Below are 21,792 nucleotides of genomic sequence, written 5' to 3' on the forward strand. Positions count from 1 at the left end.
TTTCATCATATTCGAAGTTTTGCTTTGAATAGGTTCGAACCCCGTTCGTGCATAAAATAAAAAAATAATTTCGCAAGACAGGGGTGGGGAGAGTGTATGTACATCAAGAAAAACAAGTTTCACGGAGCAGACTTTGCCTTGAGATTTTTTTTTTTTTTTTTTTTACTTTTCAAGGCACACTTTTAGTTAAGGCATACTTTTGGTTATGTCTTAATTAAAAGTATACCCCATAAGCGCATAGTTAATTAAAATTTTGCCCCATAAGCGCAAAACTAAATTATGCCTTGAGGAAAAGTTATGCCCCTCCCTGCATAACTTTAGTTTTTCCTAAGGAAGTTATGTCGGAGGGCGACTTTGCCTTGAGACATTTTTTTTTTTTTTTTTAACTTTTAAAGGCACACTTTTAGTTAAGGCATACTTTTGCTTATGCGTAATTAAAAGAAATTTTTTTAAAAAAAAAATTTTGCCCCATAAGGCAAAACTAAATTATACCTTGAGGAAAAGTTATGCCCCTCTCGGCATAACTTTAGTTTTTCCTTAAGGAAGTTATGCCGAGGGGGCAGACTTTGCCTTGAGACATTTTTTTTTTTTTTAACTTTTCAAGCGCACTTTTAGTTAAGGCATACTTTTGGTTATGCCTTAATTAAAACCGCGTAAGGCATAATTCCTTTATTTTGCCCCATAAGGCAAAACTAAATTATCGCCTCTCGGCATAACTTTAGTTTTCCTTAAGGAAGTTATGCGGAGGGCGGACTTTTTTTTTTTTTTTAAACTTTTCAAGGCACAGTTAAGGCATACTTTTGGTTACGCCTTAATTAAAAGTACGCCTAAGCGCATAGTTCGTTAAGGAAAAGTTTTGCTCCATAAGAGCATAACTAAACTATGTCTTGAGAAAAAGTTATGCCCCCTCCGCATAACTTTAGTTTTTCCTTAAGGAAGTTATTTGCGGAGGGGCGACACTCCCTGCACCGCTTGCGAAATTATTTCTTTATTTTATGCTTGAGCGGGGGTTCGAACCCAAAACCTCGATCCAAGCAAGGGCAAAACTTAAAGACACAAATATGAAGGGAAAATTTAAAGACCGCAAATATGAAAAAAAAAGAAATTTAAAGACCACCCCAAAAAGTTTTTGCGAATTGCCCGTTGCAAGTAATGAGATTTTTGGGCCTGAAGAAAGAACCTTACATTTTTTTGTGCGTAATGCCCTTCAAAGGCACTAGTGTTTAATTTTTCCCTCAAATTGGTGATTTTTAATTTTTGTCCTTCATTAAAAACTCCTTGGTTCTGGATTCGAATCCACCGCTTAGTCAAAAAATTTTAAAAAAAATTTGCAAGGTAGAGTTTGGATTTGCAAGGCAGAGTTTTGCCTCAAACTCTACCTTAAGGTAGAGGTTTGCATTAAGACAAATTTTTTTTCTTATTCGAAAATATTACAAAACTCTGCGTTAAGGCCTAACTTTATCCCAATAGGCCTAATTTTGCTACGAAACTCTACCTTGCGAATTTTTTTTTTTTTCAATTGTAGGGTTTGAGCGGGACCTGGTAGTATTAGGCGAAGAGAAAAAAAATTAAAGACAACCAATTTGAGGGGCAAAATTAAAGACCAGTGCCTTTGAAGGCTAATGGTGCAAATGACCCAGAAACTTATGCAGAGATACAGTATATCATTTTTTTTTTTTGTGCGGATTGCTCTTCAAAGGCACTGGCCTTTAATTTTGCTAAAAAAAAATTATTTAGTCTTTAATTTTTTGTCCTTCTTAATACGGGGTTTGAAGCTCCGTCTCAATAAAAATAAAATAAAATCACAAGGCAGAGTTTCGTAGCAAAATTAGGCCTTTTAGGGCAGGCCTTAAGATAGTGTTTTGCAAAATTCCAACTGAGTAAAAAAAAAATTGTCTTAATGCAAACTTTACCTTAAGGTAGAGTTTTACCTTACTGCCTTCTGTTAGCCAAAACTCGCCGTAGAGTTGCGAAACTCTATCGAGATCGGTAGATTTGAGGCAAACTCTGCCTTGCGAATTTAAAATCTACCTGCCGAATTTTTTTTTAAAATTTTTGACTGAGCGAGGGTTTAAACCCGGAATCAAAGTATTTTTAGCGAAGGATAAAAATTAAAGACCACCAATTTGAGGGAAAATTAAAGACCACCCCTGAATAAGGGCAATCGTACAAAATTGCCAGGGATTGTCAAGCGGGCCAAATACGTTTGATGAAAGATACAGCTCAAATGCAGAAGTGGAAAATACAGATATATACAAATAAAGGGTCTTATGTAAAGTCCTTCTGGAATGTATATGTGTCAAAATTACAAATCAGTTACACATAGCTGTAATTAGCTAGGAATTTATTTTATTTACATTTTCATCCTTAGTCCCTATAATAGATTTGTATAAACACATGTACAGATTGTTCAGTGAAATACACGGAAAATTTCTAAATCATTCTTCAGTTTCTTTCATAATCATATTGATTTAAATACATTATTGTTGGCGATAATATCAAAATTAATAACGATCATGAAATAAATATAAAAAAATTCGCCTTATTTATAAATATGTAAGTACAAATCGGTGCATCCCACGCTTTCAAAATATTATTTACTTTTCTGAAAGAAAATTTTGATATAACTTTTTATGGAGCCAAATCAGTACAAGGAGTGTAGCTATCCAAAAATAGATTTATACATCTAAGGATTGTTTTAAGTGAAAATATTAGAGGGGAGTTATGAAACCTTGTGTCAAACTTAATGGATGTTTTAGGGTAAAAACTCATTTTTATAGTACTACAAAAGCTCTAATAAATTCTCTTTTGTTATGTATTTACCAAAACTGATTTAAGGGAAAGTGTAAAATTGAACTAAAAATACCAGGAAAGTCCCATCAAATCCTAGAAACTATAACACATAAAAAATGCGATAAAAAATGAACGAAAAAAAGTAGAAGTTGCACCTCAAAAAGCTACGGTAGACTCTAGGAAATAGACCAAAATATCATAAATGGCAAAAACCACACCTGCAAATGTGAGTCTCTCTTATTCCTCTTTTTCGCAGTTCCCATCAAATCTAACGGACAAAGTTTATTAAAGATTAAACGGAGATCAAAAGTGCTCATTTTCTTCAAACTTAAAGAACCGAACTACTCAAAAATATATGTAGGGTACTATTTTGAACCTACCCCAAACATAAGTGACCATTTTATTATTTTCTGCCATGAATACTTTCCAAACTAAGAAAGGACACAATCACACCACAAATTATTTTCTGCAAAAGTAGACATTGACTTGAAGTCTTCTCAGCTGAACCAGAACTCACACCACAAATTAACAAAATAAAATTCCATAAATATCTAGTGATGTTCTTGATTTTTTCAACAAATCATATTTCCTTTTGCAATGGCTAATTCTTTTTCGTATCTTCTACTAGTAATATTTCTCCTTTTTCTTCTTCCATTACACAATTTAGCTCAAAATAATGGTAGGGTAGCTACTAGTAGTTCTATTACTGCAACAGATGGAAGTACCCCATGGCTTTCATCATCTGGTGATTTTGCATTTGGGTTCCAAAATTTTCAAGATAATAAAGATCAGTTCTTGCTTTGTATATGGTATGCAAAATTACAAGAAAAAACTATAGTCTGGCATGCAAATATGAGTGATCCAGTGCCACAAGGATCAAGATTGAATCTTGATCCTCAAAGGGGTCTAATACTTAGTGATCCTCAAGGGACTAACCTTTGGAAAACTGATTTGGTTGATGGTAATATTGTCTATGCACTCATGAATGATACTGGGAATTTTGTTATCATGGGAAGAGGTTCTACTGATCCATTGTGGGAAAGTTTTAGAAATCCAACTGATACTATGTTGCCAACTCAAACATTGGAAAGAGGAAGCTTCCTTGTTTCTCGAAAGTCAGAAGCTAATTTCACTCAAGGTACGCGTTGAATTGTGTGACCAGCTCATCCAATTGCTTAATTATATTATGTCTCAACATGATATCTGTATTATGAGGATTTATCACGAATTGTCTAGTTTTACACTGGCTGTCAGCCTACTTCAACTTGCTCTTTTATCTGGGTTTGGGGCCGACAAAGTGACCAAGCTCAGACAGGCAGAATTAGGAATATATTTTAGTTATGTTAGTCCATTACTTTAGATCCTATGCTTTCTAACAGTCTTTTAGCCCTATGTGAGATTCTATTTTGATAACCCAGGGCCAGGCCAGATTGCGCACACCTCAACTAATTCCACTGTTGTTCACCAAGGCTGGGACAAATGTGATTGAGATTTTTATGACGGTAGATAATATAGATAACTTTTAGTATTTTTTACTTTTGTTTTAGTTGTCAGTTGAGAGCTCCGTGACTAGTTCAAGGGAAGGTCAACCAATGATTGATAGACCATTCCCTCCATATATCATGTTGTCTTGAGATGAATTTGTAAGGAGAAACAGGGTCTGTGAGGATTCATATACCCAACATCATCTAGTTCGGGATTGATGTGTAGTTGTTGTTGTATGTCTCAACAGGCACCCTCACGCGTGGTCTAATTCTTTGCTATGAGCCAAACAATTAGCTGTTATAGAGAGTATAATTTTGATTCTTTTTATTTTATATAGTGTTAGCATATGATGAATTTATACAAAAAATATAGTTAGTGAGGATTCATATGGCCGACCCCAACTTTGTTTCGAGGCATAGTTGTCGTATGTCTCAATACGGAAACCTCATGTGTGAGACTGATTCTTTTCCATGAGTAGAATTTTAATTGTTGAATTATATTATGTTTCAACAGGTAGGTTTTATCTTCGCATGTTTGATAACGGGAATTTGGGGCTTGTTACACAAAGTGTGCCTTCCAATTCAGATTATGATGATCTGTACTATAGCAGTCAAACTTCTAACACAACAAATGCAACCAATTCTGGGGATAAGTTGGTTTTTCAAGAGAATGGCCTGATATACGTATTGAACCGAAACAATCAAAGGCAAATTCTTAATTCCGAATCCGTTCCTCCAGCTTCAGACAATTACCATCGCGTGACTCTTAACTTTGATGGTGTTCTTACTCATTATTATCATTCAAGGAATTCTAATAGCAGTGGCTGGAATGTTTTGTGGTCTCAACCGGATAATATATGCAAAATTACGGGACAGAAAGGACCTGGTGCTTGTGGTTACAACAATGTATGCAATCTTCGCACAAACAAGAGACCTGTTTGTAACTGTCCAAAAGGATATACACTGCTTGATCCAAACGATGCTTATGGCGACTGCAAACCGGATTTTCCTCTAAGTTGTGATGTTGTTACGAGGGGTTCGCCTGAAGATTCTTATAGCCTTCTTCTGGTCCGTGATACTGATTGGCCATTATCTGACTTTCAGCAAATTAGCCCTTCTACTGAAGAAAACTGCCAAAGTGCTTGTTTGCATGACTGTTTTTGTGCTGTTGCCATTTATAGAAACAATAGCTGCTGGAAAAAGAAACTGCCATTGTCAAACGGGAGAATAGAAGACAGTTTGAATGCGAAAGCTTTTATCAAAATAAGTAAAGACGGTGTCCCTCGGCCTTTAAGTCCTGGCCTTCCAAATAACCCAGGATCTTGTCAAAGCAAGAATTGGCGAATTTGGGCAATTTTGGCGTCCTCACTCTTAGGTAGCTCGGTCTTGGTAAATATTGTGCTCATTAGTGTATTCTGTTGGGGATTCTTCCACATTTACAAAAAGAGAGTGAACGAATTTCGCCCTACAAGTCACGTGACTGACTCTGTCTGTCACAATTTTACGTACAAAGAACTTGTTGAAGCCACGAAAGAGTTCAAGGAAGAGATAGGCAGGGGTGCATTCGGGATTGTTTATAAAGGGGTAATGTCTGTCGGTTCAAGAAATGTAGTCGCTATAAAGAAGCTGGACAGAGTTGCTCATGAGGCAGAGAAAGACTTCATGACTGAAGTAAATGTGATTAGTCAGACTCATCACAAGAATTTGGTCCGTCTGATCGGATATTGTAACGAGGGACCTCATCGTTTGTTGGTCTACGAGTATATGAGTAACGGCACTCTTGCAAGTTTCATTTATGGTGATCCAAAACCAAACTGGAGCCAGAGGACTAAAATTGCAACGGGGATTGCACGGGGCCTTGCGTACCTCCACGAAGAATGCAGTCAGCAGATTATTCATTGCGACATTAAGCCTCAAAACATTCTCCTTGATGATTATCATATTGCTCGAATATCAGATTTCGGATTGTCTAAACTGCTGATGATCAACCAGAGTCGAACGAATACTGATATTAGAGGGACAAGAGGTTATGTTGCTCCGGAATGGTTCAGGAATTGTTCGGTCACAGTTAAGGTGGACGTTTACAGCTTTGGTGTATTGCTACTAGAGATCATCACTTGTCGGAAATGTTTGAAGGATGAGGAAAGCTATGGACCAGAGGCAATTCTTACGGATTGGGTTCTGGATTGCTTTCAAGAAGGGAAATTGGAAGCTTTGGTGCAAAGTGACATTGAGGCCTTGAATGACAGGAAGCAGCTCGAGAGGTTCGTGATGGTTGGTATTTGGTGCATTCAAGAGGATCCGTCGACGAGGCCTACGATGAGGAAGGTCTGTCAAATGCTTGAAGGAGCTGTTGAAGTGACTGTTCCACCATGTCCATATAATATTAGCATTACTATTTAATATCATAAGCCTCATTTATGCGCGATTTCCTCCTCTGTATGTCTTATTATTATTCAAGTTGTCTAGCTATATTACTTGCTTTCATGTTGAATGTGTTTAAATAGTAATGATCTATATTGCTTGGACTCTTTAAAAATGCTAGCGGATGCTGTTCTTACATTACCATAGCAAAATTTTTGAAATGCCTTCATTTGGTTTTCGGGCATAAGTAATAGTACTAGTTTCCATCCGATGCATTTACTAGTGAAGAACTTGTGATTTGAGTAATTTGAACAAACATTTTTGGGTGTCCTTTTTTCTTTTAATAACCGAGAAATCTCTGATTGGCTAGTTGGTTCAACATTAGTAGGTCCATTGATTTGAAACTCGGGAGGAATATGGCTCGCTTCTCTACCCTGCTCCTGCTTAAGTACCAGGTGTCATGTCAGTGACATAGTTTGAACTCATGATGTTCGCCCAATCCACACATTTCTCGTTGACCCAAAATTTGGAGCCAAGAGAATTTTGAGATCTTTATACAAATAGCAGGCCGAATTCGCTTTTTTACTTTTCCTAACAGGTACTAGCCAGTATACTTAGATTTTATACTATTTATATAGGGTGATACATATATAATACATGGTTTATACATATTTCATATACTAGTCTATGGGAACGTGCGTTACCCGTTTATCCCATAAAACTTAGTATGGTATCTGTGTGGCAAAAAAAATAACATTTTGATCGTATATCTCAATTTCTACACGAATGATGTTTTCCTTTTTGATCAAATCTTTTAAGATTTTTTTTTTTTTTAAAATAAAAAATAAAAAACAAATGATACTTGAACAAAGTGAATATATAAAAGATACTACTAATAAGGCATCGAAACAACCTCTTTACCCCATAAAGATAAGGGTAAAATCTGCGTACATCTTACCCTTCTCAGACCCCACTTGTGGGACAGCCACACTGAGTATGTTGTTGTACTACTAATCAGGCATAACATAAAAGAACGCGTAAAGATATAGCAGTAGACAATTATTATAATATAAAGAACACTCCGAGTGTTTTATGCAGTGAAACTCAAATGAAGAGATCAATCGGTCCACAATACAAAGATAAAAGCTTTGATGGAGCGGTGAATGAGAAGATTAGAAAAGAGGCAGATATAACTTAGCTATGACATAGTGCTAACAAAGTAAGAAGCAAATGTGACATGATTCCTTTTGACAAAAAAATCATCTAGATTGTTGTGTTTATATAGAATCTAAGTTCCTCAATTGCATTGTGTGCACATCTGGATTATGGTCCAAAGAATGAAAGAAATTATATTTATAGGACAACTTCAATTGAGTTAGAATTTTGAAAAGCCAAAAGTTGAGAAAGCAACAACAAGAGATCGGATCAGCGGCAGGAATTGCAAGAGTTAGCTATGTAAGTAAGGCATGATATCGTGCACAGATATTCTAAAACATTAACCCTGGGAAATGTGTGGATTAGGCGCATCTAATCTAATAAATGACTGAATCCAAACGTAAATAATACTCCCTCCGTTCACTTTTACTTGTCCATTTTTTACTTTGCAGGCCCTTTAAAAATTAATAAATGATGTATTTTACTATAATACCCATATTAATTGATATATCGTCTCATTGAACTTGGAGAATGATTTGGAAATGAGTGATTAATGTTAAGGGTAAAATAAGAAAAAAAAATTGTCTTTTCTTGAAATGCTAAAGTGGACAAGTAAAAGTGAAATTTTTTATTTTTAGTATAGTGGACAAGTAAAAGCGAACGGAGGGAGTAAATCAAAAGAAATATCAGTATTAATAACTTTAAGGAGTTGAAAAGGTGCTGTGAATCCATGCAATTCATTATAGTATCGTCTAGTAACTGCCTTTCCATTTTCCAAATCAATTGTAGTATAAAATTATAAATTTACTGATCATTTACTAAAAGAAAAATTTATTTTTTGGTACAAAAATATTTTAGTAGTAGAGTTTAAGAGAGGGTAAAATAATCATTCAATATTTTATGGACATTTTGGTAATTCAACTTTTCAACTTAAAGTCTTCCCACTTTAAAAATAGTATGATCCGCAGGATATTTTTAGTTGAATAAAATGGTCGGCTATTGGCAACATTTTTCAACAATTTTTGGGTGTCCTTAGCAGTGACCCCTTCCCTTCACTGTGAGCGCCTATAGTTCGAGTTTTGAAAGTGAAAAAACCCTGATAGGGAACACTTCCTCATTTAGTGAGTTCTATGCCCGTGCAAATCCGAATTAGTCGGGCCATTGTGCTTGAGAAACCGACGTTTAAACCAATAAAATTTAGTTACATAAGCCATAGATGGCTATTGCTTATTTGCTAGTATATTTTCAATGGACCAAGTCAATTTTTTTTTTGAATGTGACATAATTAACTCATTTGATGATTCTAGAGGTAGCTGGAAATCCAAAATATTTTAATTTATCTGTTTCTTTCCACAGTAAAAATCTGTTGACTTATTATGATGCAGTTTCTTTGAGTCGAAAATAGATCATTAAGACTTTTCTTTCCCATGAATTTTTGACTAAAGGGGTTGAATAAGATGTCCTTTTAAGACAATTACCAAACCCTTTGGACAAGTCAAGAAAGGTAGGGAAAAAAATATATCCTCAAGATTATTAAAAAATAAAAAAATAAATAAAAAACAATTCTATCTCAAATCTTGGAACAAAATTTTATGTTTTTATCATGTGTAATAGCCAAACTTATCTGATCATAATCACTCTGGGTGGCCAAGATTTGTATAAGAAAAGTCTTCCGTTAACTAAGTTCCTTGTAGATTGAAAATTCCTATGTTGTCTTTCAAGATTTTAGTTCTTAAAATTCAAAACCAGCAACCATTTAATGTAGTGAAAAATATTGACACTCCAATTCTTGAATTCCACTTGTGACTTCAATAACAAAACAAAATTCTCTTCTGTTAAAAGACTACGAGGATGTTTGGCTAAGCTTATAAGTTGGTCAAATAGACTTATAAGCTAGAGTCCGTTTAGATTAGCTAATTAAATGTAGCTGAGAAGTATTAAGTACTGAGATTAATTTTATAAATAAATAGTTACGTGTTTGGATAGAAGTGTTAAAGCCGATAATAAACAGTTAATGTGTTTGGTAAAAAGATTATAAGCACTTGACACTTAAAAATGTTTCTCAACACTTGAAGCTTATTAACTGTTTAGAGCCAGCTAACCTAAATGGGCTCTTTTTTCTCTCTTCTATTTAAAGTGGTTGTTATTGTTACTTATGAAATCAAACACAAAATGGCCAGAGTAAATTTACTTCTTCATTTCCTAATCTTCTTGTTTCTGCTACCAAATTTTGCATTGTCCCAAACCAAAAATGATGTGACAATTGGTTCATCACTTATTGCTGGTGATGATAAAACATCTCCATGGATTTCTCCTAATGGAGATTTTGCATTTGGATTCCAACAGCTAGGGAATGAAGATCAATTCCTAGTTTCAATATGGTACAACAAAATACCTGAAAAAACTATAGTTTGGTATGCAAATGGAGACAATCCATGTCCTAAAGGATCAAGAATCGAGCTCGCTGCTGATCGAGGACTAGTCCTTACTAGTCCTCAACAAGACGAGACTTCGATTTCTGATCCTTTAATCGGTACAGTTGCTTATGGTTCTATGAAAGATACCAGTAATTTCGTGCTTGTTAACAAAAATTCTGAAGGTTTATGGCAAAGTTTCAATCAAAGTAAAGACACAATCTTGCCAACTCAAGAATTTGGAGAAGGATTCAGGATTTCATCTCGTCGATCAGAGACAAATTTTTCGAGGGGAAGATTCTTGCTCAGGATGTTTCAAAATGGGAATATTGGAATTGCTACTGTGAACTTGCCAAGTGAGTATATAAATGAGAACTTTTTCTTGATTCGAAGCTTCGATCAATTGAATGCAACGAATTACCTGTTAAAGTTCAATGAATCAGGCCAAATTTTCCATTTGGTTAACAACAGCCAAGAGGTTGTTCTTTCAAAGGGTGAAACTGGACCATCAACACGGTTTTATTACCGTGCCACGCTCAATTTTGATGGCGTATTTACTCTGTATCAGCACCCGAAAGAGCCTAAAAGTACTGATGTTTGGTCTGCTGTTTGGTCAGTTCCTGATAATATATGTTATAGTTTTCCTACAGAAAGTGGTTCTGGTGTGTGTGGATATAACAGAATTTGTAGACTAAGCATAGATAAAAGACCGGATTGTCAGTGCCCACGAGCGTTTTCACTAGTTGATCCAGATGATGATTACAAAGGTTGCATACCGGATTTCATGCAAGATTGTGGTGAAAATCAAGAAAATTCAGAAAATCAGCTCGAGATGGAAACTATAACGAACATCGATTGGCCAACGAGTGATTACGAGCTTTTGCAGCCTTTCGATGAAGAAAAGTGCAAGAATGCATGTTTGAATGATTGCATGTGTGCTGTTTCGATTCTTCGAGAAAATAGTTGTTGGAAGAAGAAATTGCCACTTTCAAATGGCAGAGTAGATAACAGAGTGAATTCTAAAGCATTCATCAAAAGAAGGAAAGGTAATATTCCTTTAGAAAATCCTAATTCTTCAAAGCCCAAAAACAAAAATCAAGAAACTATCATTCTTATTGTATCGGTGTTCTTAGGTAGTTCTGTTTTTGTTAATTGCTTACTTCTTGGAGTACTTTCTCTGGGGTTTTTGCTTGTTTATCGTAACAAAAGCTCAACATTTGAAAGGAATGGAAGTTCCATGGATCAAACTTTGAGATACTTTTCTTATAAGGATTTGTCAAAAGCCACAGAAGGGTTCAAGGAAGAACTTGGAAGAGGGGCTTTTGGCATTGTATACAAAGGCGTCGTTGAAATTGGTAACCCTATTCCGGTGGCTGTCAAGAAATTAGATCGGATAGTTGACGATGGGGAAAAGGAATTCAAGACTGAAGTGAATGTGATAGGCCAGACACATCACAAGAACTTGGTCCGTTTAATTGGATTTTGTGATGAAGGTCCTCATAGATTGCTTGTCTATGAGTTCTTGAATAATGGGACATTAGCAAGTTTCCTTTTTGGTGATCTAAAATTGACATGGAACCAAAGGATTCAAGTGGCACTTGGGATAGCAAGAGGGCTCTTGTATTTGCACGACGAGTGCAGCACACAGATCATTCATTGCGACATAAAACCACAAAACATACTTCTTGATGATCATTATGATCCAAGAATATCCGATTTCGGATTAGCAAAGTTGCTGAGGATGGACCAATCTGTGACACAAACAGGGATAAGAGGAACGAAAGGATACGTTGCACCAGAATGGTTCCGAAACATGCCAATCACAGTGAAAGCGGACGTGTATAGCTTTGGTGTTTTACTACTGGAAATCATTTGTTGTAGGAGAAATGTGGATTTTGAAGTTGGTGAAGACAGAACAATTTTGACTTATTGGGCTTATGATTGTTACCAAGAAGGCACAATATATGAACTTGTTGAAAATGATTCAGATGCCATTAGTGATAGAAAAAAATTAGAAAAATTTCTAATGGTAGCCGTTTGGTGCATTCAAGAAGATCCTTCATTGAGACCTACTATGAAAAAGATTGTGCTAATGCTTGAAGAAATTGTTGAAGTTCCTAATCCTCCATGCCCAAATCCTTTTAGGACAGAAAATTCTCTTCTAGATGCAGTATAATCTATGTTGCTCGGACTTCCCAAAAATGTAGTCTCACCCATGTCGTGTTCTCAAAAAATGTACTACTTTGAAGGATCTAACAAGCATCTGTTGTCATTTTTGAAGAGTTTGAGCAACATAAGATATAATGAAAAACTCCGTTAGGAACTATAGATTTTAGAACCACAATTTAGCTCTTTTTTTCCTCTTGTTTTTATTGCTCAAGGGATAATTAGTATACCTTGTTGATCACTTGTACAAATGCAGAGTTTACTAAATATTGTTGTAGTTATGATATTGAAGAATTCTTTTTTCTATAAATAAGTTGATGAATTTTCATTTTAAAATGTTATTGATCATTTTTTTACTAACAACTTCTAGGTAGTGCATTAAAGTTACTTGGTTTTCTTCATTAGCCATTTGAGAACTCATAAGTCATAAGTGGTCACTTCATTTCCGGCATTAGCTAAAAATATATGGTATCTCCACGATGGTAACTGACCATCTAAAAATAGTCAAGTACCCTTTGTAACAGCCCGCTATTTCCTTAAAACTCCGCAATATAATTCAATTTATATATGGCATAAAACTTTAGCTTTATAAAAAATGATACAAAAATATTTCTTAACATGTGCATATACAAGCACATTAACATTTTTACATATAAGACTTTATTCAAATATTATTTTCTTCGTTCCATTTTGTTCGACACGATTTCCTTAAAACTCTGCAATATTTTTCAATTTGGCAACACGCTACTTCAATGAAAATATTGATTATATATTCTTCTATATAGTACATAACATGGGACTGGCGAAAGTGATAAAAATATACATAAAAAGTTTATTCAAGTATTACTCACTCGATCTGTTCCACTTTATTAGACACTATTTTCTTAAAACTATGTAAGAATAATCTTCAATCTGGCAACATGCTACAACGATAATAATATTGATTATCAAATGGATCAAGATGCCACCAACACCACCTACATAGCCAACCATCAGCGCAATCTGCATCTGCACTACAACGTCTGCCACAAGTCGACTCAAATTCATTTGGAAGAAATTTCAACTGCATCATTGACATATATAGAGGAAAACTCCCCAATGCCATCGCCTTCGAGGTGCCAGACATATCAACTGCATATATAAAATTTTAATTAAATAATAGTAATAATTTGTAAAGAATGGATCTTGGAAATGCAAATTCCATTGGGAGGATTGCCCTGATGTCCCGTATAAGGAGGCGAACAACCATTCATAACAGATGAGGAGAGTCAATACCACCTCCCCCCTTCTCGCACACCAGGATTGGACACCTGGAGCATAGACGATATAAGATGGGGACCCAACATTGGGTAAACAATGAATTGGGATGGGAGTCTGACTCTGATACCAAGTCATAATCCAGAATTGAATGAAGAAAACAAGAAGATCTCAATGGAGAAATCCTAGAAAGTTTGAGGGAGGGAACAACATTAAATCGACTTTTGTTATTTCATTTTGTCTATAGGAGAAATATCATATATTTGAGGAATATACTTCATCTTGACAAAAGGAATGCGACCCATGCTTTGATGCCACAAAAGATGAATTTTATTGACTGAATCAGAGTTCCATGGAACAGGAATGACATCATTAGCATCAACAATAAGAGTAGAATTATTACAATGAGTAGAAGGCAAGGAACAAGTCTTATTTGTATTTTAAAATATCGAAAAATGACAAATCAGGAGAAACAAATGTAGCAGCAGTGGGCATATGAAGGATGTAAAGGCCATGCTCAACTCTACCAGTAAGAGAAATGAATCAATAGTAAGGAGAGCATAGCATTTAAGTTGAGTAAGGAGTTGATGAATGGAAATTTCCAATAGATGTCACGTTAACTTTGCAGTCATTTGGTAAAGTAAGAAGAGCAGGGGTTAATAAAGGTGTTATATGATGGAGTAGATGTTTGTGAGGAGTCATGTGATTAGTGGCTTCAGAGTCCAAAATCCAAGAATTGGAAACTACCTTAGAAGCATTACATGCAGTGAAACCTTCTTTAGTAAAAATAATATTGGTAACCAAAGCTGGAAAGTTAGCATGAACAGTGGAGGAAGGTGCTGGTGAAACAGAGGTCATATGAGCCTGATGAAAGAGTGACATGAGGTATGCATACTGATCTTTGGAAAAACCATGTGGAGGAGCCTCAGAGGGTGACACATCAGGAGTGAGAGAATTATCATAATGATGATTTATTTATGCACAAGCTGCAAACTTTTTGTTCTTGGTGAACTTAAAATCTGTGGAAACCCATGTAGTTTGTTGCACTTGTCCACTGTATGGCCAGGCCCCTACAGTATTTATAGAGAAGTATGGATTTAGATTGATCAAACTTGAACCTCTGGGGAAATTTTCTTAGGTTATTGGTCTGACCAGAAGCAAAACCAGAACTAGAACCATGCATATAATTGGGAGAATTGGACTGACTAAAGCTAAGTCAGTGGAGAAGACTGGGACATCAGATCTGATTTCCCTTTGTTTCTCATCCCTAATCACCATAGAATAAGCTTTCCCCACAGTATGAGTGGAAAATAATATTAGGATATTACTTCTAAAAGTGAAATAGATGTCATTTAGCCTAGAGAGAAATTGAATGAGTTGTTGTCCCTCAACAAACTCAAGCATAGCCCACATGTGCAAGGTCTACCAAAAGAAAAAGTCCCAAGTTCATCCTAAAACCCTTTCAGCCTTGTGAAAGCATTAGCTATCTCAGAAGACCCCTGTAGTTATGGTCCTCTGAAGACTATAGTATTGAGATGTGTTAGCAACCCCATATCTCTCTTCTAGGTTTTTCCAGACCTCTTTAGCAATCTTATAGTAGCGGACAGTTTTGGAAATATCCTTAGAGAGAGCATTCATAATCCAAGCCTTCAAACATATTGTTACACCTCTCCAATTGTGGATACAGGGGAGAACTGGAGTCAGGCATAGCAAAAGAATCATTTATAAGTTGAAGTTTGTTCTTCGCTGAAAGGGAGATGATCATCCCCTCTTTTCATTCCCCTTTCCCTATTCCCTATCCTAGCAAAAGGAACCATCCGAGCACAGTCCCTGGTGTATCTGAGGGAAGGAGGTACAATGGATGAGAGGAATTTATACTTGAGGTCGAATTCGTATTAGGAACAGTAGAAGTACTAGAGTTAAGGTTTTTCAGTGTTGATAGCCATAATGAAAAACAATCAAGTCAAAATACCAGCAATCAATCAATAATCTTAAACGAAAAAATGACTATATCTACACAAAAGAGTAATTCAACAAGGAGGTCAGGAAAAGATGTCACTGATATCGAAGAGAGTACTTAAACCCTAGAATCAATAGATGATGCAGAACATAAATGAATAACCTATCTTTCTGCTTCAACTGAAAAATTGACTATAAAAATGACGAGTTGCTCCGACGAATTGAAACCACCAACCACCAGAACTCAAACACTATAAATCAAAAATCTCTCGAACTGAAAACTACACCGATAGAAACGTGTAGAACTACGCGATCTACCCGGAGTTCTGCGATATCTGTAAGTGTAAAGAATGAATCTTGGTGCAATGAGTGGAGGATTTCCCAGTCTAATAGGAGGCCGGCTTTCTACGGATGTGGGAGAATCAACATAATTATAACCAGAATCAAGTTAATACTCATAAGTAGAATATCATTACAAAAAGGAGGAATGAGGTACCAAATTCATAGTTAATGTGTCGCTAAATAGTCTGTAGCTAACATGAGTTTTTTGATAATCCGTTGTTAAATAGAACAAGCGATGGATTTTTGTTGTTTAGTGGTAGAGTTATCTGTCGGTAATTTCTACTTTTATTTTTTGTGTGTGAAATAACCATTATATAACCAGAGGGGAATCTAGAATTTGAACTGTATACGAGTTCAAAATTATATAACAACTCATTTGATTTAATTGTTTCGAAATCAATTGTTTGTATTTAGTGAATTGTTTTAACACATACACAAGGTTTAAGTCTAAAATATTCAACTTTGCATAAGAACCACATGAAGTCCCTAACAAATTTTTTAATCAACACGCACTACAAGAAAAAATGACTTTTAAAGACGGGAAAACTAGTCCCTAAAAGTCTAGATCTGGTCCCTAATAGTAAATAGCGTCCATACGACGCTATAAGCTCCGCCGCTAAAGGTTAATAACGACGAGATATATTTATTGGTCCTTTAAGCAAGTTAACGACCGCAAAATTTCTGGTCCCTAATAACCTTTCAGGATCATATTTCGGGTCTCTAAACTTTCGTTCTCCTGGTGCTGTTAATTTGTAGCGACCGGTTTTACTGGTCCTAAATTGACTTTTCAGATGAGATATCTGGTCCTTAAAAGGTGTTAAAGAACATCAGCATTGCTAGAAGTCTGTGTTCAAATAAATACATGGTCTTTTCCTGTCATAGTTTGTAAAACATATCGACAAAATTAGCAGTAATACCCCACTGTCATATATATTGTTTGTAAGTAATTAAAAAATATGGATTAAACATCCCAACAGTGCCACTGTATAGCCATGGTATATAAGTCACACTGCTGCATACACAATCCTTTAGGAAAAAAAAAAAAAAAAAAAAAAAACTAAATATCCTAAATATATTGTTTGGCCCAGCAGTCCTGCTAATGTAGTAACCAATTTGTCAGCTTGTCTGAAGACTTCAAAACTTTGAGTATTTGGACTTGTAAATAGTACGTCATTCAATTTCGTGTATCAAATAAAATGTCGCTTTTGTTTCCGCCAAAATGACTTTCAATGATACTTAGACAAAGTTGAGTGACTTTTTGGTTACAAACAATAGTCCAGTAATTTTCACGATATTTAGATAAAGTAGAGTGATTTTATCATTACAATAAATGGTTCAGTGAGTTAATTGTAATAAAGTAAAATTTGAGTGACAATTTATGAAATCTAACCCTAGCTAGGTTCGAATGAGCCCATAAATAACAATCACTACTAAAAGCACGGGAATTTCGGATGGAAATTTCCGAGAGAGGTCCTTCAAAATTATGGATTTCCGACTAAATATCCATCGAAAAGGCTTTCGATGAGCCAATTTCCGACAAATCTCCCTAAAATATTTGCGTGTTTTTAATACTGAATCTACATCCGCCCCAAGATATAACCGTTAAACATAATATATATAAATGTTTTCATGAAATTACAAAGCTAAAAGAAGAAACAAAACACACACACACACACACAAAAAAAAGGGGAGAAAATACAGGGAAGAGTAAGGCATCACCAGCAGTGGCAGTAAGGAGAATGGTGAAGAAGATAGCAAACTTAAGTAAACAATGTTTCCCAGCCATATTTTGCCAATTTATTTGTAAGAGTAGAGAAGAGTATACTTTGATAATTTCTTACTATATTGAAATCATATTTATAAGCAAAACCAGTGAATGCTAATATTGACATGTCACGTCAATATACAAGAATGGTTTATACTTGATACTATATATTAATTATAAAGTTATCGAATAAGTATTGCTAAATGAATGAAATATATGCTCTTTTGATAAGGTTTTTTGAACTTGATGCAGAGACATTTTGATTGATCTTTTTCACAAGTTTTTCAATGGTCCTTTGCTAACCCCACCTCATATTTGATCAAAGAATATATACTAAACCCCAAATCCCTTAAGTTTCATGTGTGATACCCTATTTCAAACATAGTACTCCTTCTATACCAATTGATGTGATACTTTTCGTTTTTCAAGAGTTAATTTGACCAAACTTTGAAGCTAAATTGATTAGATTAACTCAACATTTTAAGATTAAAATTTATATATTTGAAAGCTACGTAAAAAGACTATAAGTTGCAACTTTTCTCATATCAATTTGGTGAAAAATACATCTTAAAATTTTGGTCAAAGTCCATGCAGTTTGAATATGGGAAACGAAAAATATCAAATAAATTGGGACAACGGAGTAATATCTTTTCGAACTTGGCCACGTTCTCTTATGTTTAACTGGTCATGGCCATTTCAAACTTAGCCACTTCTCTTAGGTTCCACTGGTCATATCCTGTTTCAAACTTAGCCACATCTATAGGTTTTACTGGTCATACCCAATTTCAAAACTTAGCCACATCTAGTAGGTTTCACGGCTCATACCAAATTCAATTTCAACCATTTATAATCTTACTTTTTTGACATTATTACACCCGCATGCCATATTTCATTATTCGAATACACTGTCAAAACTTAGTGTAGATAATCTATATATTCCCACTGTTTCAATATTACGAAATCTTTTTTGGGGTGTTGCAATCTCTTTTAGTATATTTCCCTTTGTTGTCTTGTTTAACATTATTCAAGGTTTGTTTTTTTTAGCTTTCGCATGACACGTGATTATTTTGACCCGACACTTCTATGGGATACTGTGAGACATATTGGGTATGAAAGTACTCACTCCATCGATCTTCCATTCTTTTTCGTTAAAATTATAGGTTTAGTGCGTAGTTCAAAGGGATAGCATAGTTGGTGGCCAATTTATTTGCCTTTAGTAAATCTTTACTCTTTATTTGAAGTAATAATACATAATTAGCACTCTTAACACATACGCATCACTATTGTTTGAAGTATGTGGTACATAATCAACACTCTTAATACATACACATAACGATTATTTGAAGTATATGGTACATATGATCAGCACTCTTAAAACATACACATCACTATTATTTGAAGTATATATATAGTACATAATCAGTTGGAAGGCTTCTCCGATTATAATCTTTCCCGGTTGATCAATCCGTTAAAGAATTTTAACCTTAGAATTCTTGTAAGTAGATTTGAATTTTCATAACTCCTTTTTCGAGAAGTCGTTATGGTCATTTTGTTTTGTACGAATGATTTTATCATCCTTTATAAAAGGGTATTTCCAAGATAATATGATCGCAAAAATGTATCATTTAAATAATTCGGATCGAGAAGGTATGAAAACACCTTTAAACCTCGCCGATGCTGAATTAATGATTCCATATGAGTATATTGTCGATATCCAATTTTTTACGCTAATTTCATTGCGAAGAAATTTTCTCCGGAATCTTATATATATGATCGGAATCATAGGTCGAATCCCGAATAAATTTTTTAAAACAATCGGGATTGTTCTCGCGTGATCGGAATCACAAGTAAAACTGTTTCGGTGATCGGAATCACCATTCATCGGAATCAAACAAGAGTAAAACAATCAAACAAGAGTAAAACCGTTATAAAAATCGGGATCATTCATATGTGATCGGAATCACAAGGAAAGTTATTTCATTGATCGGGATCATGATTCATCAAAACCAAACAAGTATAATAACATCAAAATCAAACAAGTATAATAATAATGATAGGGTATCCAACAAGCTTGTTGTATTATTGATGATGTGACTATAACTTTTGTTTATAAGTTAAACTCGGAGGCTTTTTGCGATACATGCATCTTTGGACTGATAATCTCTACTGACAGTCCCTAATGATAGTCCCCCATTGATTGGGTGCAAAGTATGAGGAACCAAGCAATGATGCACAACCTATTCTCGTACATTCTGCCGCTTGCCTCATTAAAAACCTTCCGGTAAAACCCAATTTAGGATAAAACCAGTAAGGAAAAAAAGTCGATGCTAGTGCAACTATGTGTTAGGAATGGAAAAGCTTCAGATTGCTTATATTTTGATTATTGGAGACGATCTTTGTTGACACCTAATTTTGTCCCTCCTTTATTCTAATTTATTTCCTTGGGTTTTTAATTTTTTTTATTTTTTATTACTACTACTATTAATATCGTTACTTTCATTTTACTATTTTTACTATCAAAATTACTAGCATTACGTTATCACACATTTTTTTTATAGTCCGTCGTCATTTCATTTCCGGATCCGGATTCGTTAAATTAAATATTTATTTTTTACACCAATCACGTGATACATATTATACAAGTTATGTCACAATATGCCAAACAAATGGCCCAAATCCGACCAGCCCATTATTCTATACAACCCACTTAAGATATCAGCCCAATTAATTTCTACTCGACCCGGCCCACTTATCTATTTCACCACCTATAACCTAAATGAAAACAACAGTAGCCGCACCCCTTTTGTCATCTTCTTCATGCGTTCTCTCTCTCTCTACTCTCTCTCCCCTTCAACGGAAATGGAAATCCCAGAAGCTCCTTTTCGTTCTTACAGACCTTGCATGGCTAAATCGGGAGGCATAATTAATAAGCTATCACGGGTTCAACATTGAAGAAGCGTTTTCATTCTCTTTCTCGTCTTTTTGTGTTTGTTCCGACTTGAGCTTTAATGAGTTTCTTGTCCGTTGTAAGGTCGAATCTCGCCTTATCAGCTTTTTGACCCTTCGGGTACAAGTTTTAATGGAGCTTTGTCTCCTTCTTCGTGATTCGATCGGGGTCGAGACAAGCCCAACGTTTTGATTTTGAGACGATTTCAACTTCAAATCCCGCCCAAAAAGAGGTGGCAAACCCTAATTTTCACCTATAAATATCATCTTAAGTCCATAGCCGAAGGGCAGAACACGGAAGATTTACCATAGTTTCACTATCAAATTATTGTTGTAAGGTTTTTTAGCCGTCACTTAGCACCTTCAAAACACTCTCAGTTCTTGCAAAGATTTTCCTTTCTTCGGTGAACTTTAGCCACGACCAAAGTATTCGAACTCAGTCGACTCTAGTTTCGGATCCGTTCATAACGAGAGAGTTGATTCGAGGCCCCGACGTCTTAGTTCAGCACGCACCACAAACAGGTGAAATCCAACGCTATTTCGATTTATTGTCCCGTTGGAATTCCATCAGCATGGAAAATCATGTTATGATGCCTTGTTTTTACCATTTCACTCAAATTTGTGTTCTTGTTGTTGTTAGATTGGTTTAGATATCAGCATGTGTTATGTTTGTTATTGCTGTGTAATCTTGTTCCAGCATGTGTTTGCATATTTTGATGTTTTAGATTAAATTCCCAGTATAGAGTCATATGTTTGTCATTCTTGTTTCGTCTAATTAGTCTAGCATGTATCTATGAATTGGTTTGGTTTCAGTTGGTTAGTAGGTATCAAGCACCTGGTTTGTGCTTAGACTAATCAGTTGGGTCTGTTTAAGTCTAATTGCTGGTATGAATGTCGTGTTTAAAGGGATAAAGCAGAACACCATGTTTTTCCTTCAAATGCTAATGTCACTAGCTGAATATATACGAATTGGGGTTTAGTCGAATATAGGGATATGACTTAAGAAATGTTGTGTTTGAAGGCTACAGTTATTTAATGTCATCATTAGTTCAATCTTACCATCCGTATGCTTTTAAAACTCATGGATATTTGATTAGTTCAGAATATTGCACTAGTTCATCATTGAATGATTCCGGAATAATTTAAG

General features: G+C 35.2%; 3 protein-coding genes across 3 annotated transcripts; 2 read left to right on the forward strand and 1 right to left on the reverse strand.

The window, feature by feature from the left end:
* The first annotated feature begins 3,255 nt into the window (after positions 1-3,255).
* LOC132032773 (G-type lectin S-receptor-like serine/threonine-protein kinase RLK1) lies at positions 3,256-6,816 on the forward strand. The gene is made up of 2 exons (XM_059422481.1): positions 3,256-3,931; positions 4,792-6,816. The coding sequence occupies exons 1-2, from the start codon at positions 3,391-3,393 to the stop codon at positions 6,678-6,680; spliced, it is 2,430 nt and encodes an 809-aa protein (XP_059278464.1). The 5' UTR covers positions 3,256-3,390; the 3' UTR covers positions 6,681-6,816.
* Positions 6,817-9,893: 3,077 nt separating this feature from the next.
* On the forward strand, positions 9,894-12,656 carry LOC132035180 (G-type lectin S-receptor-like serine/threonine-protein kinase LECRK2). The gene has a single exon (XM_059425469.1). The coding sequence runs from the start codon at positions 9,903-9,905 to the stop codon at positions 12,384-12,386; it is 2,484 nt and encodes an 827-aa protein (XP_059281452.1). The 5' UTR covers positions 9,894-9,902; the 3' UTR covers positions 12,387-12,656.
* A 468-nt stretch (positions 12,657-13,124) lies between these two features.
* LOC132032774 (fruit-specific protein-like) lies at positions 13,125-17,814 on the reverse strand. Its single transcript, XM_059422482.1, has 2 exons — positions 17,654-17,814; positions 13,125-13,507 (listed from the first exon to the last, which is right to left on the reverse strand). The coding sequence occupies exons 1-2, from the start codon at positions 17,718-17,720 to the stop codon at positions 13,284-13,286; spliced, it is 291 nt and encodes a 96-aa protein (XP_059278465.1). The 5' UTR covers positions 17,721-17,814; the 3' UTR covers positions 13,125-13,283.
* Between the last annotated feature and the right edge of the window lie 3,978 nt (positions 17,815-21,792).

This window comes from Lycium ferocissimum, chromosome 10 (assembly GCF_029784015.1).
Source record: "Lycium ferocissimum isolate CSIRO_LF1 chromosome 10, AGI_CSIRO_Lferr_CH_V1, whole genome shotgun sequence".
NCBI classification, from domain to species: domain Eukaryota; kingdom Viridiplantae; phylum Streptophyta; class Magnoliopsida; order Solanales; family Solanaceae; genus Lycium; species Lycium ferocissimum.

Bases quoted from the DNA above. Each gene is read 5' to 3' on its own strand.
- LOC132035180 (XM_059425469.1), top strand. From the start codon at position 9,903: ATGGGCTCTTTTTTCTCTCTTCTATTTAAAGTGGTTGTTATTGTTACT.
- LOC132032773 (XM_059422481.1), top strand. From the start codon at position 3,391: ATGGCTAATTCTTTTTCGTATCTTCTACTAGTAATATTTCTCCTTTTT. The intron at 3,932-4,791 runs GTACGCGTTGAA...ATGTTTCAACAG, and splicing joins AGAAGCTAATTTCACTCAAG to GTAGGTTTTATCTTCGCATG.
- LOC132032774 (XM_059422482.1), bottom strand. From the start codon at position 17,720: ATGGCTGGGAAACATTGTTTACTTAAGTTTGCTATCTTCTTCACCATT. The intron at 13,508-17,653 runs GTGATGCCTTAC...TTATATATGCAG, and splicing joins TCTCCTTACTGCCACTGCTG to TTGATATGTCTGGCACCTCG.